Source organism: Gopherus evgoodei, chromosome 5 (assembly GCF_007399415.2).
Source record: "Gopherus evgoodei ecotype Sinaloan lineage chromosome 5, rGopEvg1_v1.p, whole genome shotgun sequence".
Classification (NCBI taxonomy): Eukaryota; Metazoa; Chordata; order Testudines; family Testudinidae; genus Gopherus; species Gopherus evgoodei.
Genome location: NC_044326.1, coordinates 130976243 through 130995451, shown reverse-complemented (window position 1 = coordinate 130995451; position 19209 = coordinate 130976243). Strand labels below are relative to the sequence as shown.

The following is a 19209-nucleotide window of genomic DNA, read 5'->3' as shown; positions in this document are numbered from 1 at the left end:
GTGGAGCCGCTGTCCCTGGTAATGGGACTTCTCTGCTTTGAGCTTATGTGTTGTGATTGTGCTTCTCCTTATGGGGAAGCTGGGGGGGCAGCTCATACCCCGCTCTTTTGTTTCACATGGCACTGATAATTAAAAGCTGGTCTGGGCCTCTTAAATTCCAGGAACCGTTGAAAGCCACCTGCCCCCCCACCCCTCTACAACCCCAGCCTTTGGCTGGCTCAGTAGCCTAGGAAACAAACTCCACCTCTCGGGCTTGTCCTGTGTTTGGGAACCAATGAAAGCCATATGTGGTGTTTGGTTTCTCTGTAAAGTTTCATTGAAAGGATCCCAGCTGCTGCTGCAGGAAGAAATTCAATACCTGCTCCCCATTAGAGCTGCAGCCCTGTGCCTCATATGGTGTGCCCCTGCCCCCCTCTTCCCGATATCAGTGCAGGTACCCTAATGCCCATGGGGGGGACTTTGCAACAACCCCCTGGCATTTTCTGGAATCCCTATCTCTGGGTACCCCAATTCCTGACTTTTCTGGTACCCCTAACCCTCCCAGCTTGCAATGCACAAAACTCTCATTGATCATTCACGCATTGAGGACTGTATAGCACTTTCAATATGCTCTTACTGAAAACTTTGCCTCCTATTCTTGGAGTGCATCTGGCAAGGAAGCACCTGGGAGTCTCTGCACCTTGGATGGAAATATTAAATGCTTGTCTATCAACATACTTGTCTTTTCCCTCAGGGCCAGATCCTCAGCTGGATGTAAACTAGCATAGCTTCATGGAGGGCAATGGAGCTATGCTGATTACACCAGCTGAGGATCTGGCCCATGATATGTTTCCATATGGATTTCCAACTGGGATCCAATCCTGGTCCCTTGAAGTAAATGATAAAACTTCACTCACTTCACAGGAGCAGAATTAGACCATGTCGCTGGATGCAACACAGCAGCACATGGCTCAACAACAATATGTGGGCATATCTAGATTTTGCTGATGGCATAGCTCTCTTAAGCAACAGCTCAAACAACGTGCAAGCAAAGACCAAAAAACTGCCCAGCATCGCAGAAAAGATGGTAAATAATCAGTTATGAGAAAACAAATCCAAAGAGCGCCCCAGCAACCTCTAATTCACACATTATATCAGAAGGCAAAGGAATACAAGAAATGAGTCAGCTTATATACCTGAGCAATAACGTGCAAGCCAATGGGGATACGCAAAAGGAAATAGCATCACAAATTGGTAGTGAGGCAGCTGCCTTCACTAGCTTAAATAAGAGTGGGTCATCAAAAATCTACAACTTAAAGGCCAAGTGATGAAGCTACAACTCAAATGTTATTTACCCTTTAACATATGGATGTGCAAGCTGGAAATCAGACAGATGTCCCAGTGTTTTTTGAAAGCCAAAGCCTTAGGGAAGTACTAGGTATTCAATGGAATTAATATATAACAAATGCTGAGATTCATCAGAGAGTTCAAAACTCCTTATCTCTAAATTATCCAGAGAGGAAGATGTAAATATTTGTTAAGAACAAAGCCAGAGTATCTGCTGTGGCAGGCGTGTCCTTGGGCAGCTGGAGGAACATGCGAAAGGAGCCAATTGAAAGAATCCCTCCTTTTGAACAGTAGAAAGGGAAATCTTCTGGGACTTAACCACAGAGAGGACATGCAAAGAGCATCCCTGGATAGACAGGAATGTGGGGGCCTCATTTATGCCCTAGTGACATTTAACCGTGCAGAAAAGATTCAGATTCAGAGGGAGGTGTCATTGTCCTAATGAGTCAGTGGGTTTGTTGCATATCTTCTGACACTGAACAGCTGCAGACAAGACCAAAGATTATCTTTTTGTTCTGTGTTTGTACAGCGCCTAGCACAATATCCATGCCTGGGACTCCTAGGTGCTACTGCAATTCAAATAATAATAATAATAAATAAAAAAGATTAATTTCTTGCAAATTTGGGCTTATTTTTTGCATTCTGAAACTGTAGCATGGTTTAGCATATAGGATTTCAGACTGGGGGGCATGACCCTTTGGAGAGTGCAAAGAGGTGATCAAGGGAGTGCCAGAACCTGTTGTGAAGCAGAACACTCCTGCATCCTTGCTACTTTCTGTGGAGAAGGAGCCGGCAGAGGCAACACCTCTGCAGGCTGTAGCTGTTGCACAAAGGAAGGCTGCAGCCCCAGCCAACCCTTTTCTCCCCACAGCTGGGCCATTCTCCCTACCAGGCTGCAGACTCCACTCGCTGGCTTCAGATACTTCCTCCACTCTGCCTCTGCTGCCCAGATCCTGCTCCTGTGCCATTGCCTGATGCCACTAGCCTAGCAAGTGCAGGGCAGGACAGTAACGGGCATCTCAGGAGCAGGCTGGCTCTCCAACCCCTTTCCCTGGAGTTTATCAACAGAGGATGTTGTGAGATATCTCCCCTGAACTTGAAGTAGTAACGTGACAATTTTCAGAGGACCTAAAATTATTTAGGTTAGTCAAGACCAGAAAAGATTGTCAACAGCTTCAGAGGGACCTAACCAAGCTAAGTGAATGGAAGAAGAAATTCATTGTTAACACAAGCAAATTCAAGAGATCAGTCTGTAACTTTAAGGTGCTCACTGGCTTGATCTCAGCATATCTAAAAGATTGCCTAAAAAAGCACTAAGATAAAGACCATGGCTGATCTCTTTACTCTTCAGACATAGTGGAACTTTCTACCCTCAGGGTAAAGTCTTGTCTGCAGCAGACAATTTCCTGGAGGTTGGTCTTAGATTGTGGAATGAACTCAACAGGAACTCAGGACCCTCACAAGCCTCACCACCTTCTCCTCCAAGTGCAAAGTGCAGTTCTTCAGCATTGCCTTCTCTAACATAAACACAGAGTAGCATGTACATCTAGAAAACAAAAACCAACCTCGCAAAATAAAACAGCATGCGGCTCACACAATTCTCCCTTGATGAAGGCCAGAACAAGCGGCAGATGACAGGTATGGTGAGAAGGGTGGTATAAGAACCTAAATACGGCAGAATTCTTCTAAAACAGCTGGTATTGCTGGTATTGTTCACAGTTGCAGGAAATATGGTGGGAGTCAGTCCACAATCATTTAATGACCATAGATGTTGAGATTCAAAACGTTAAAACTTTATAACCATTAAACCACAAATTATCAATATCACGTGTTGAAATATACAAAGTATATATCCTTAAATCAAACTCTAAGTTCTCAAGAAGCATTTTTCTTACTTTGCCTCTTGTAAATTTTGATTATGGATGAAAATAGTTTTTCACTGGTTTGTGTGTGGATGGTGAAATCGATGTTTACTGACATTTACCGATGATTCTGGGTGAGATTCTGTGGCCTGCATTGTGCAGGAGGTCAGACTAGATGATCATAACGGTCCCTTCTGACCTTTAAAGTCTATGACTCTGTGTCTATGATTAAAGTCTAATCTTTCCAAGCTTACTTATGTCCATTTCCAGAACATGACAGCTGGTCTGCATCAGCTTCCATTAACCACCAGAGCTTGACCAGCAGCAGGTGCATCATTTGCTATGGGACAAGGAGGTCAGTTGCCCCCTTGGTTTGTCCCTGTCTCTCAACCCCCCCCCCCCTTCATAGGTTTATATACTCAACTTCCATCTCTGTCACCCGTCCTCCCAAAGTTGCAGGATATAATAAAATAACATATAATGTTCTCTATGATGACACAACTCTCCCCCCACCACATTTTTTCTGAAATGACACCTCTTACTGGCAGCACCTCTCTCTCACAAGGTCCTCCTGATTTTATCAAAAGTTTAAAACACTAAATTCTCCGTCTTAACTGCCTCCATCTGGTTTACTACATTTCCTTACTGCTGCAGAGTTTTGGTCATGGGGAAAATCCTAAAATCAGCCAGAATTTCACAGAGCCCTCACGGAGTTAATTATATCATAATGGTGCACCTCCCGTTGATTTCCACAATGAGGATCTAATATTTTATGCTATTTTCTCTTCCAGTCTGTATGTCCTTTTAAATTTATAGATGTGATATTGCTTTTAGGCTCAATAAGATTGTTCTAGAGTCTTTGTTTCTTTTTGAAATAAAAATAAATAAAATATAAGGTAAATAAACCTTGTGCTATGTAAGCCAGTTATGACAATTGTGAATTGATAAGATCTGGAATGAGCCGTGATGGAGCTGTCAAATCACTGCATTAGCTATAGACTACCTGTAGGTGGCGCCATGGCTTTGGTGAAACAAACGCATCTAGTCAAACCAATACAAAGAATATTAGGATGTTAGTTAGACTGATTGTTTGGAGAAGATACTTGGGATGTTAGTCATGGATTTAGACACTGAGTTAAAGCAACCAGCAGCAATTCATATACAGGAGTCAGTGGTCTGACTGATTAGAGATCTGGGGGCTGATCATTCAGTCCGAACGCTGAAATCAGTAAAAACAATGAGGACTCCTTGTGGCACCTTAGAGACTAACAAATTTATTTGAGCATAAGCTTTTGTGGGCTAAAATCCACTTAATTGGATGCGTGCAGTGGAAAATACAGTAGGAAGATATATATACACAAAGGACATGAAGAAATGGGTGTTGCCATACTAACTATAACAAGGGTAATCAGTTAAGGTGGGCTATTATCAGCAGGAGAAAAAAGACTTTTGAAGTGATCAATAGTTGACAAAAAGGTGTAACAGTAGGGGGAAAATTTAGCATGAGGTTTTACTTTGTATAATGACCCATGCACTCCTAGTCTTTATTCAAGCCTAATTTAATGGTGTCCAGTTTGCAATTTAATTCCAGTTCTGCAGTTTCTCATTGGAGTCTGTTCCATTGTATTAAGGCTTGTGAAACTGAACTTTGACACTACTGTACTCAAAACTAAGTTCTACACCTCTCAAACCCTGCAGAAAATTAAATCAAGTTCAATACTTTAACAACACAATTACTGGAGCTAGGACTTTTGTTTTACAGCCTGACCAAGAACACCCTGGCTCCATTTTGGCAGGTGATTTGGCTATTGGATCCTCTTTCTCTTAGAGAAGTTTCCTGCTTGGAGTGACAGGTAGTGCCAAGGTACTTCAACTATTTGAGGATACAGCCATAGGTAAGCTAACAAAAATGGTTACTATTTGAGACTTTGGATTCTCTTTCTGTAACTGAATTGAAAATATTGTTTTAATTGTAATTAGGAGTGAATGTTCCTTTTTTAGAAGGATTTGTACTAGACTATAGACTAGACTAGACTAGACTATAGTCTAGTGATTAGCATAAACATTTTCTGCCATCCTGAATCAAGCAACAGAATTCAGATTGACATGGTCATGGAGCATGGGCCTGATGTGGTTCCCTGGCATTGTGGTTTTGCAAACTTTAAAAAGACAAAGTCATGTGGAAATTGTGGGCCAAATCCCCAGCAGGTGTAAATCCTTCTCACTCCACTGACTTCAATACAGCTATTCCAGATTTACACCCACTGAAAATCTGGCCCATTCATTTTAACTGAAATGATCATTTTCAATATGTAAAGTAATATTTTATCTTTTTTTGACCATGATTATTTAAAAAGTGGAGATAACTCGCTGTTTATAGCATGTTTGCCCACACCTACACTTTGTTGTGGAAATCAGATCTCTGGGTTGCTAGGTATTTCTGAAAATCCCAAGAATTGTATGCAGTGTTGTTGTAGCCCTGTTGGTCCCTGGATATTAGAAAGACAAAGTGGGTGAGGTAATACTTTCTGAAGGTGAGAGAGAACAGCTTTCGAGCTTACACAGAACTCTTCTTCCTGAGCGTCTCTCTCTCACCAACAGAAGCTGGTCCAGTAAAAGATATTACCTCACCCACCTTGTCTCTCTAATATCCCAAGAATTGTCATTCTTTTAGAGTGAAATTTTACAGCTTAAATTATACACAGCTGCATTAACAAAGGAGCAAGATTCAAATGTTGATGTGATTCTGACTGCTCCAAAGGCAACAAACCAACTGCAGGTAACTATTTTATCTTATCTCACTTTTCTACCTGTTTAACGGTAGCTCTCGCCATGACTTCAGTGAGTTTACACAGGGTTTGCAGCTGGTGGAACTAAGTGAGAATTTGGTCCTGATTGTCCGGAGCCATTTTCAGGTTGGTGGGCTGTGCATTTTGATGATGTAATATCCAATCACTAGCTCCCAGTGAATTCACAGGTGAGGTCTTTTCACAGAGAAGCTACTAATATGTATATACATCGGAAATCACTCGGGGTCAGACTGCCCCCCTCCTGCATGACAAGCCATAGGGAGACTGTAAATGCTTACTGTTTCCAGTCCATTTTTACATTATTTTAAAAAATATATATTGGCTTACAAGGCCGGGGGGCGGGGGACCCATTCTGGGCACCACCAAAAATTATACAAACTTGTTGCCAATGGAAATTGGAACACCAGGTCCTGCACCCTGCATTCCATAGCTCCATGCTTGCTGTGCAGAAATCCTTAATCCAGCTTACTCTCACTTCCCCGTTCTCCCTCTGAGCAGCAGTAGCTGCAGCAACTCTGGCAGATCATCTGGGAAAGCCTGGAAAGTGAAAAGAACTCAGCTATCATCTTAACATTTTTTCAAGGGATTAATTTCACCTGCCTTTCCTGTTTGCCCTGTAGACGCTAGTTCTTTTTAATTCAAGACGTGGGAAGTTATTTCAAGTTTAAAACCACATGGGAATGCTTTTTTTAGTTTGGGCTGTCTCCCCCTTCCTTTTTTTTTCTTTTTGACAAGTCAGAAAATTGTGAAGTGAGCAGGAGAGAGGGAGCGAGAGGGAGAAGACGCTTTCATTCTTTAAGTGCAATGGACTGAGGCAAAAAGGCCATTATAATGGTAAATCACACACAGAAAGGAAGAAAAGACTGATAATCAATCACAAATGAAGCATTCGTTCGGATTTTGGCAATTTATTGGCCAGTGGTTATAAACCTACATAGTTTTTTTCTTTTGTCCAATTTACGTAAAACACACAGGTTTGAAATAGGGCAGGAAGAATAATTTTCAGAAAGGTATCCTGCCAAGGAATACTTGGGATGGGAAAGACCCAGTTCTGAAATGCCGGCAAAGACTCAGTGAGTTCTGAAGGAAAAGCAACATGCTGAAATGCTGGCATGAAGACTTTTCAACACAGGACCCTGGACTTCAACTCAGAAGAGAAACTTGCTGTGTCAGAAGCCTCTCCCCAAACAGCCCAGGGTTTCACATGCTTAAGGATGACTCGTAGTGGACTTGGGGGCAGTTCAACTTGTTCTTCCGTGATTGCTTCAGTGGGATTTGTTGCTGAATGAGTATGTGATGATAAAGATGAGGATGCTAGACAATACTGCCACTGGCTTAGCCTCTTCAGAATCCAGCATAACCTATAAAGAAAGATACATTTATGTGGAGGTGTTGCTTCAAGGAGGAGCTCCATGGGGATTCACTCTGAAAGGCGGACTGGAGCATGGGGAACCATTAATCATCTCCAAGGTACTTTTGTTTGTTTTAAATCAGGATGCAAATAAGTTAGCAGAAATGCCTGGTTTCCAGGGCAATAGTTGTAAAATATTGCCTCCTACATGGTGGAATTGTTCCTGCGTTTGGACTGATCCTGGCAAGTGCTGAGCACCTCTGGCTTCTATTGAAATCCCTAGGTGTGCAGGACATCCTTTTGTTAATTGTAATACCTGAAGTCTAAGGGCATTGTTAAGCTATCAAAGTAACTTTCCTGTCCAAAAGACAGAAACTATTGCTTTCAGAAAGAGGTTCTATTCATTTCATTATAGTTTCTTTTTAAATGCAAGTGGGTGAATCTTCCTTTTGTGTGCTGCACCAGCCATCTTGTACCATGAAATCATGGTGCATCTGAGCATGTTCAGTGAGCCCTTATCTGCTTTGGTCAGTTGACTAGGGAGAAAACATTTTAGGTCACATGATATTGTTTCAGCTAATCAGAACTGAAGGGGAAAAAATAGAAAAGTGTAGTAAATAGTTCTGGGTATGTATGTGTATATAAATATAGATATGCATACACATGTCTGACTAGCGACACACACACACAGAAAGTATACATATACATAGCAATTTTAAAAATTCCACCCCAGCATTCTCCTATTTACTAAATACCTATGAAATGTGGTACTTCTGGAATTAAATTACTGTTGTTCAGGAATGCAATATTAACCTACAGGTAACTGATAGCATAGATAGCAAATATAGTTAGAAGCACTCAGGTTCCATTTTCAAAAGGGACTTGAGCACTTAGGAGCCTAAATCCAATTGAAAGTCAATACAGTTTGGCTCATAAAAGCCAGATTTTTTAAGTATTTAGGCACCTAAAGATTTAGATGGGTGTCTCATGAGATATTCAAAAGTAAAAATCCCCTTAGGCACCTATCTGAATCTTTATGTGCCTAAATACCTTTAAAAATCTGTCCCTGAGGGCCTAAGTCCTATTCACTCTCAATGAGAGAGACTCACAAGTGCCTAAATCACTTTTGAAAATGGGACTTAAATGCTTTAGAAAAATGTACCTTTTGTGGTTCTCAAATCTCTGCTAAGCTATTGGCAATAGCATGTATATGTGTATATACATAATGTAAAAAATGGACCTTTTGGGTGTGTGAGTTTGTATGCATCTGTATAATTACTTAATCTAATTTCTTTATATAGGATGGGACTTGTGGGCTCTAGAAACTCAGAGGATCAAAACCAATGGCAGCTAAAAGAAAACTCTGGTACTCTGGATCTATTCCATTTCGGCCTGATCCTGCAGCCTTCACTCACATGAGTGATCCTTACTCAGATGAGTCGCTCCATTGAAATCAATGAGTTCCCATCAATTCATTTCCCCTCTAGTCACATGAGCAAGGATTGTGGGATTGGGACTTTCACATAAACGTTCCCAACTTGAACTGGTTCTTAGCTTTAAATGAACATTCCCCCCGTTTCCTGTAGAGCAATCATTAAATAGAGACAACTTGGGACAGACACATAAAGCAAAACATCACCTCACTGAGTCAATACGTTATATTTCACTTTTTGCACATTAGGGACTAATATTGCAGTGTCATATTTTCAGCTTTGTGCATGAGAATGTTTTTACTGTTCTGGTGAAAGCAGGTTTTGCTTTTAATCCTGAAATATCTTCCCACAACATACAAAGTTCAATAACTTTTCTTAAATGAGACAGAGATGGCTCTTGCTGTGAAGCATTAATGAGTCTGTGGGATTTGGTTTCCTCAGCAACCGGCCCCCTGAATGTCAAACATGCCTGGAGTGTGCATGAGGCCACTGGCAGCTGTATGACTTGTGCCTTCCTTCCTTAAAACAACACTGCAAAAATTTGTATTTTGTTTTTTTAACTTGTAGCTACAGCCTCGCTTGCGCTGTCACTAATTTTTGTGCATCTGTTCATGCATCAGTGGCATAGATGCTAGTCTGCCAGCTTCCATATGAGTTTTACTCTCTGGAAATTGTGCCAAGCATGGGTTTGGTTTTGTTTGCTTCCAGTTTCAGCTGAAAACTAATCTGGTTATATAGATGAATACATTATAGCTATGTAACATATCTGTGTTCATAATTCACTCTGAACAGCAGATAGTGAATTCATGTTAGTTACCTAGAAAGCTTTTTGATTGAGATAATACATAATTCTTTATTCTTTGACCGATCAAGATTATACTGTAGAGCTATTGGGAACTGTTGGGAATAATAAATGAAAACATTGTCTAGGTCAAATCTTGACTAGCTGACTTACTCGCTGAAGTCCCATTTGGAATGAATGGGACCTCTCATGTAAATACGGTGACAAGATGAGCAGAACTTAGTCTAACAGCAGTATTGCTGATCTGTAAAAACTAGAGAAAAGTGGGGCCTGGATGCAGGTTAAGAATTTAAATGAGTGGTAATTAAGAGTTAAGGCCTGATTCTCATTTACACTGTGTGGCCTGTTTACACTGCTCTGGCAAGTAAGGTACATTTACACCCACATTAAAGTCCCTTGACATTGCCAGATTGGTGCAAAGTGTAAATGAGAGCCAATGACCATGTAACCTGAAGTCTCTGAAAGTTTGCAGCATGATTTTACCATCTATTATTATATGTCCTGTTATCTCCATGTGTCTCCACAATTAAAAAAAGGTCATGGAATATTTGATAGTTGGCAAGTCCGCTCACATGCGATACTTGTCTCTATTTCTCATGTCTCTGTATTCCATGCAGTCTATTTTTTGCCAGTCTCCTGCTGCAGGTTTTAGCAGGTCATTCTGATAGCTTTCTATGCTGCTTCTGTTGTGCTTTTCCAAGTTATCCTTGATCTACCTTGTTGCCTGTTGCTCGGGAGGGGTTTCAGTCCAATGCCTGTCTTGTTATGGTATTGGATCTTTCCTCTATGTATGTCCTAGCCATCTCCAATTTTGTTCTATAATTTCCTGTCCTATTGGTTTCTCTTTTGTCCTCCTGCAGAGTTCTTTATTTGTGATTTTTTTCTGGCCATCTAATATTGTGGATTTGTCCAAGGCAGCTGTTTATGAAAACTTGAAGTTTAGAAAGTAAGATCTTAATGAGTCTCCAGGTGTCAGCACCATATAGTAAGACTGGCTTTGCAATGGTGTTAAATATTCAAAGTTTAGTTTAGAGGGCAAGATTTCTGTTTCTCCCAATTTGGCTTTAGAGTCACAACGACTCACTGTCAGTTTATGTCTTGTGTTCCTAAAGGTTCATGGTTCAGGACTTCCCTATCCCCGGTGTATTCTGTTTTTCTTTTATTAACATCTCCTTTTCCTGACACATCAGGGATGGCCATGGCTGGAGATGGGACATTGGATGGGGAGGGCCAGGACTTTGAGGTAGCACCAAGCATTATTTCTCCCAGATGCTTGGCTGGCTGGTTCTTGCTCACATATTGAGGGTCCTAACTGATTGCCATAGGTGAGGTGGTCAGGAAGGAATTTTTCCTCCAGATCAGATTGGCAGTGACCTTGGGGGCTTTTCACCTTCCTCTGCAGGATGTGGGTGTGGATCACTTGCCAGGATTATCTGATTATGTCTCAGTTAATCATTTCCTGCCATTTTGGAGGCCTCGGGCACTAGTACACCTTGATCTTTCCTATTCTCTGCCTGCGGCACATAGTAGTCTTGTCTCCTGTGGGCTGTAATACCTTGGTCTTATTTTGGTTGCTGGGTTTAGTGTGGGGTGTTGGTGGCCTGTAATATACAAGAAGACAGACTAGATGATCTGATGGTCCCTTGTGCCCTTAAACTCTGTGACTCTATAACTGGTTTTCAGGTCTTTGTTCTACCTGTTGTACTTACAGAGCTGCCAAAAGAAGTGAAACATTGGACCCCTTCCGTGTCAGTCCCAGAAAGTGTTATTGCTGTTTCTGTTGTGTGTTGATTCTCCTGGTTTGTGTTTTCTTGGTGTTGATATTCAACCCTACTAATTATGTATTGGCCTGGAAATCATTTGTTTTGGCTTGCGTATCTATGTGGGTATAGGATAGTAAGTTGATATCTGCAAAGTCAAAGTCCTCTAACTTCTGTGTGAAAGCCTATTGTACGCCCCTTTGTTATTCTATAGTCTCTCTCATTACTCAATCTACTACCAGTTAAACAATCATGGATGACATAAGACATGTTCTATTTGTAGTCATCAGTAACTCATAATTGTTTTGGTCCTGTAAGTATCACTCAGTTGGTGATCTCACCTAAGAGAGCCTTTGAAACTGTGACTGAGGGGAAGGTAGATTGGTGAGCTTAAGAAAGGTCCAGAAGTATAAGTACAAGCTCTCTGCCTCTCAGTACTGCACACCATGGAAAGGCAGTTCTTTACACTGGCATGGTGTGTGCCAAGCATTGGCCCAAAGGCAATGGGAATTTTCAATGTGCAAGGAATTTAGGATCAGGTCCAAATCTTTTAAGAGAAAACATTGAGGCTAAGACCCCATCCCCCAAACCCCTCCCCATGTCCTACAGACACAGGAAAATACTTTAACTAAACACCTTGGCCTAGATCCTCAAAGCTATTTAGGCTCTAACTTCCACTAAGATCAATATCTTTGAAGAGCTGGGCCTTTGAAACTAACTCAGTCAGTTAGTGGGCATCCATCTGCAACCCAGTAATTTGTAGACAGGTGTTGGGTATCTTTTAATTAGGGCATTGATTAATCGCAGTTAACTAAAAAAAATTAATTGCAAATAAAAAATTAATTGTGATTAATCGCCCGTCATTGGCTTGGACGCATGTCCTCTGGAGCATGAAGGGACATTTTAGCGTATCTAGCACGTAAATATCATGTGACACTGGCTACAACAGTGCTATGCAAACACCTGTTCTCGCTTTCAGGTGACATTGCAAACAAAAAGTCAGCAGCCTTATCTCCTGCAAATGTAAACAAACTTATTTGTCTGAGTGATTGGCTGAACAAGTAGGACTGAGTGGACTTGTAGGCTCTAAAGTTTTACATTGTTTTATTTTTGAATGCAGTTATTTTTCGTACATATTTCTACATTTGTAAGTTCAGCTTTCGTGATAAAGAGACTGCATTACAGTATTTGTAATTGTGGAATTGAAAAATACTATTCCTTTTGGTTTTTTACAGTGAAAATATTTATAATAAAAAATAAATTTTAAGTGAGTACCATACGTTTTGTATTCTGTGTTGTAATTAAAATAATATATTTTAAAATGTAGAAAACATCGAAAATATTACAATAAATTGTATTCTATTATTGTTTATCAGAGCAATTAATTGCATGATTAATCACAATTACTTTTAATTGCGCGATTAATTGTGATTTTTTTAAATCACTTGACAGCCCAAATAAATATTGAATTATTGTTCTCCACTTGTTGCCCTTACTGTTCTATCTTTCTGCTTCCTCACACAAGACTCCATTTCTATAGACTTGCTGTGTTACACACGGCACCAAAATATATTACTGTGTAACCATCACGGCCTATGCTATGCAGGACGTCAAACTAGATGATCATGACAGTCCCTTCACTGGCGTAAAGTCTATTAATCTAGGACTCAATGTCTCACTCACTGGTGCGTACTGAAAGATAGGGAAAAAATTTAAAAGAACTATCTCCAATAACATGGAGGAAAGTTATTCTGTGGTTGGGCATAAAAATGAAATAAACCCAAACAAATGGTAGAAGAAAGAGAAAACACAAACGTTTACAGAGTAAAATTATAGTCAATGTCCTGGTATCTCTAGCTCTCATGCCAAGGACGATATGTCCATCTTAGAATCATAGAACCATAGGGTTAAAAGGGACCAGAAGGGTCATCTCGTCTAACCCTCTGCCAAGATGAAGGATTCTTGAATGTACCAACTTCAGCCCCTTTAATAGGAGAAGTGAATCCTTCTCTTTAGCAAATCAAGACCTACAGAAAGGTTAACAAACAGTTTTAAAATAATGTTTTGCAGAGAGTCACGAGAGTTTAAAAATAAAATGCCAGGCTTAGCAAAGAATCTTTGCCTCTCGGTGCCTGAGACTAGAAGCCATCTGGATGTCAGAGTGGGAAAGACTGATAGACTCCTGGAACTGACCTAATGAGAGAATGCTGACTCTGTGAGTCCTTTGATCAAAATGTTACAGAATTTGGAGCTGGATCAAAGGCGAAGACTTGGAAGAGTCTGTCAGCTGGCCAGCTGAGGTCCAGAATGTCCTTTTGGGTTTGGGTCTGTCAAGGCTGATAGAACGATTCTCATTATGTGTCGCTAAATGCACTATGAGCTCACTCAAGTGCAGACAGAGAGGCTTCTTAAATGAAAGTGTTAGAAGCAGCATAGGCACAGGACCCTCATGACTAAGGGCCCAATCTAGTTTCCATTAAAGTCCATGGAGACATCTATCAGCTTCAACAGGAGTTGGATCAGGCCCTTAATATGGGCTGCAGCTCTTGCTAGTATTCAAGATTGTTTCCCATGCTCTCTTCCAGGCTATCCCTATTATTATTAAACTTTTATTGCTTCCTACAACCCTGCTGGGAGGTAAACCTCGGGGTTTGTCTCGTGTTTCTGGCACAAAGACCCTGTCAGTGACCTATGCTTTTGAGCTAAGGGAATGGATGAGCTACCGCACAGCATGTGAAAAATGTTCCCATATAACTACTTGCCAAGAAAGAACGTCTCAGATGCCTTAATCCCTAGCAAGAGAACCAGCCCTCTCATTAATTACATGAACACTGAGTTTAAAACAAATGGGCATTTCAGAGGCCTACATCACCTTACGTTTCTAAAGGTCTGTGTGTACCAAGGAGATGGCAGAAATAGATCACGCATGGCTTTAGGATGGACCAAACGACGTTATTAAATTACATTCCGTTAAAAATTCCTGCAGCAAGCCAAGGGGAAATGAATAAGGCTGTTCCCCATGCCCAGCTTGACTGTCTTTGCCACATAGAAATATTCAGGTGCTTTTACTCTTGCAATATTGATCTCACAGCTAGAGTGGGACTAAGAAAGTAGTGTGGATCTGGATTGGGTTTAATGTTTTAGTTTGGTCTGGAGACCTAGTCAGGGCAAATCAAGTTCACATTCAACACAGTGAGATCTTCTTTGCTCTTCTCGTGAGATTTTTTAGCCCCAAATGGTAGAATCAAGAACCACCGATTGAGTGAGATTTCCACCACGAGCAAGTCTCATGCGACTTTCAGTCCTCTTGCAACTGCTTTATTAACAGGATTTGAAATATGACCCAGAAAATAGGAACAGGCACCAAAGCAGTATTTGGAAGCTGGGGTCATAATGGAGGATTTGAATTCAAACCACCCTCATGCCCTAATACAGCAAGGTTTGTACTGGAGGTACTGATTTTGGCTGCTTTTTATTTATAATCCTTTTACACTATAGCAAATATTTTTAAACACTATTTAAACAGACAGGGTCCTAATAATAATCTTTTGTGAAGTAATTTTATGCCAGAAAACAGATTTGAGTAATGAACAAGGATAAGTAGCAAGGAATCCTTGCCAGTGGTGAATAGTATACATTTTCCTTGAGATTTACATTGGATTATGAGGCTTGAGACCTTGCAAAGTTCACTCCGTTTAGAAAGTTCAGCATGAAGTTTGGCTTGCTGTAGAGAGACTTTTTTCTCTCCAGACCAAGCTCTTTTGCCCCTTCACCTCAAGAGAGTTTTAATGTCTTTGAATAGCTGGGAAGAAACGGTGAATAGATCCAAATACGGAGGTTGATTGACAGAATCATTCTCAAAACCCACACAAACAAGAAATATTAACTGCTTCGGGGGGCATGTCAAGACCACTCTTCTACTTCAAAACCCTTCACATACAGTTTTGATTTACAAAGCTGCTCTTTATCTCAAAAACAACACAAAAGGGAGACTAAGTCTCATTGGTTTCTCAACCTTACTCCAAAGCTTTGGCTGTTGTCCCACTGCTAGCCAAGAAGAATATTATGCCTTGTTTAGAGGACTGGTCTTTGGAAAGAAGCTGCATTGAAATTATCCATCTTTCAAATGAATTAACGCACATATAGATTTTCCCATCTTTCTGTATGTTAACTTTTAACAGGGGAAAACATGTTAGTGTATGTCCAGATTCCTAGATCTGCAGATGCTTGAAACCTTTACCAATGCAGAAAACTTTAACCACTTAGTCAGCAAATTGATTCTCTCATCAGCTGATTTAGATTAAATATATGGCAGAATGAGCATAAAACAGAGTAGGAGACATACAATTCTCCCCCCAAGGAGTTTAGTCACAAATTTAATTAATGCTTTATTTTTTCAATGAGCATCATCAGCATGGAAGCATGTTCTCTGGAATGGTGGCCAACGCATGAAGGGGCATATGAATGTTTAGCATATCTAGCACATGAAGACCTTGCTATGCTGGCTACAAAAGTGTAATGCAAACACCTGGTCTCCTTTTCTGGTGCCATTGTAAACAAAAAGCAGGCAGCATTATCTCCTGTAAATGTAAACAAACTTGTTTGCCTTAGCTAGTGGCTGAACAAGACATAGGACTTAGTGGACTTGTAGGCTCTAAAGTTTTACGTTGTTTTGTTTTTGAGTTCAGTCATGTAACAAAAAGAAATCTACATTTGTAAGCTGCACTTACATGACAAAGAGAATGCACTACAGTGCTTGTATGACGGGGTGGGCAAACTTTTTGGCCCGAAGGCCACATCTGGGTATGGAAATTGTATGGCTCGCCATGAATGCTCACAAAATTGGGAGTTGGGGTGCAGGAGGGAATGATGGCTCTGGCTGGGAGGTCAGAAATTAGAAGTTCATGGTGCGGGAGGGGGCTCCAGGCTGGGGCATGGGGATGGAGTGCGGGCAGGGGGTTGAGGGCTCTGGGATGCAGGAGGGTGGGACCGAGGGGTTCGGAGGACTGAGGCAGGGGGGTTGGGGCATGGGAGAGGGTCAAGGGTACAGGCTCTGGGGGGGCACTTACCTCAAGCAGCTCCTGGAAGCAGCAGTATGTCTCCCCTCTGGCTCCTATGTGGAGGTGCAGCCAGGTGGCTCTGCTCAGTGCCCCATCTGCAGGCACTGCCCCTGCAGCTCCCATTGGCCACATTTGCTGGCCAATGGGAGCTGCAGGGACAGCGCTTGTGGCGGGGACAGCATGCGGAGCCCCAGGCTGTCCCTACACATAGGAGCTGGAGGGGGGACGTGCTGCTGTTTCCAGGAGCTGTGTGGAGCAAGCCCCCAACCCTGCTCTCCAGCAGGAGCTTGAGGGCCAGATTAAAATATCTGAAGGGCCAGATGCGGCCGCCCTGGGCCGTAGTTTGCCCACCCCTGTTGTATGAGGTGAATTGAAAAATACTATTTCTTTTGTTTGCATTTTTAACATACATGTGGGTAACTTCATGTTTTTTAGTAACCCTAGAGTTTTCAGTGAGACTATTCATGTGTAGTTGTGTCATGTGAGTGTACCAGTGTTGCAGGGCTGGGCCCACATTTGTCTGGTTTTTAAAGTGGATAATATGTACCTTGTTTTTGTGTCTTTTTTTTAATATAGTCATAATATGACAGCAATATAAGGCTTCAGTCGTGCAAAGGCCTGTGCAAATGCTTAGCTTTATGCGTTGTGGGTAGCCTCATTTGTCATGACTGGGGTTTGGGTGGTCAGACCTAGTGGTCGGAGTCAGGGGCGTGCACAAGGAGGTGCAAGCAGGCACAGGCCACCCCAATAATCAGCAGGGGCACAGAATTCCTCTGGGCCTGGGCTTGCGGCAGGGAGGGAGAGCGAGCTTCTCTGGCCCCAGAGCTAGAGGAGTTCTGTGCCCATGCCACAGCCACAGGGCCGAAGAAGCTCTCTGAGGTCCAGAAACCAGAGGAGCTCTGTGACCCCACCGCAGCCAAGTACTTGTGGATGAAATTCCTGTGCATGCCCGGTCGGAGTAGGAGCTAAGTTAAGTCAAAAGGCAGAGGCAGAGACCAAGGGCAGGGATTAAGAACAAGGCAGGACGGCCAGAACCAGAGCAGGTCAGGAAGGCAGGAACTGGGGATGAGTCAGGAAGGCAGAAGTCGGACAAGAAGGCAGGCTCCAATGTAGCAGCCTGCCAGGAATACACTCATTTGCATGGACAACTTCCTGTGTCTCTTTCTGGCTTAAGTAGTGTACCAGGTTCCTCCAGCTAGGTCCAGTGGTCCGTACCTTTAGCAGAGCGTAAGGCCCTAGGGCTCCCACTTCTCCAGTCACTAGTACAGTGGTTCCCAAACTAGGGGCACTGCTTCTTCAAGGAAAATCCCTGGCCGTCTTGGCCGGTTTGTTTACCTGCCGCGTCCGCAGGTTCAGCCATTCACAGCTCCCAGTGGCTGCGGTTTGCCGCTTTTGGCCAATGGGAACTGCAGGAAGCGGCGTGGGATAAGGGACGTGCTGGCCGCCGCTTCCTGCAGCCCTCATTGGCCTGGAGCGGCGAACTGCAACCAGTGGGAACTGCGATCAACCCAACCTGCGGACGTGGAAGGTAAACAAACCGGCCTGGCTTGCCAGGGGCTTACCTTGAACAAGCCGCGCCCCTAGTTTGGGAACCACTGCACTAGTATACCTGTTGATGGTGGTATGGAGGCAGCAGTGGCCCGCAGGCCTGGGTTCAGGACCCGGAGATCCTCACTTCATTGACTTAAATGGGACTAGTCACAGTGTGTAAAGTTAATCACAGGTATAAAACTTTGCAGGACTGAAGTATTGTAAGTAAACATCCAGGGACCTGCTTTGGACTGGCCCGTGGTATAAGGAAGGCAACAGAGAATATACAATATTGCCTGGCTGGAGAGTTTCTATTGTTCCTTCATATAGTCTTCATTTTACTCATTGGAAAAGGGAGTAATCCTATTGATTATGTAGCTAGGCTCTTAAATGTGTTGTATTTCATGCAGTGATTTCAGTCCAGATTCAAGTGGATGGGTGTCCCCATAAATTAAAAAATGTGGCTAATTGGTACTCTTCCTTGCACTCTCAGCAAAGAGGCCAAGAACAGATTGGGCACAGAGAAAGAATCACCCTTCTTCCCCCAGAGGGGTTTTCTTCAGGTCTGTGCTGAAGCATATGGGCGAGACACAGAGGGAAAATGTGCTTCTTCTGTTGATGAGCAGAGGCCCACATTTTGCAGGGTGATCCATCTGGCACCTTTCACCAGCACTAAATCCACACACAGCTTAAAAATAGAATAAAATATGCTAGTAGGCTTCACAACATTCCTGTATGACAGGGCATGCCCTAGCCCTAAGGACCAGAAATTTCCCAGATCACTAGAAAATGGGAATGAGATAGACATTTACTTACAGGGCAGAGGGAAAATAATTTTGGTGCAGCACAGGGAGAGTCCCCACTGCGCTTTTCCTTCATTCTGAGGGATCTGAGTGGGGCCTTACTAGCAATTTCTGATGCCAGCTCTGGGAACAGGATCTCCTACCTTTGCTCAAAGGAACAGAATTGCTTAGCCAAAAGGCCTCTATTGTCAGCCACCTCCATTACGCTGCCAATCCCCCCATTCCACAAAAAGACTGTTTGCTTCCACTATGCTGAATTAGCACTTGCGGACACAGTGCTTCATAGATTCATAGATTCTAGGGTCAGAAGGGACCAATGTGATCATCTAGTTCGACCCCCTGCACAAAGCAGGCCACAGAACCCTACCCATCCACTTCTATAACAAACCTCTAACCTATGCCTGAGTTATTGAAGTCTTCAAATTGTGGTTTGAAGACCTCAAGCTGCAGAGAATCCACCAGCAAGTGACCC

At 42.4% G+C, this 19209-nt stretch overlaps 1 protein-coding gene across 1 annotated transcript in view; it reads left to right on the top strand.

Annotated features, from left to right (window-relative positions):
- The first annotated feature begins 7293 nt into the window (after window positions 1-7293).
- The window catches only part of SHROOM3 (shroom family member 3), a 246454-nt gene continuing 234538 nt past the window's right edge, over window positions 7294-19209 (top strand). The window contains exon 1 of the mRNA XM_030565152.1: window positions 7294-7468. Within this exon, the coding sequence (XP_030421012.1) occupies window positions 7295-7468 (174 nt within the window). The 5' untranslated portion in view covers window position 7294. The remainder of the gene's footprint in view (window positions 7469-19209) is intronic.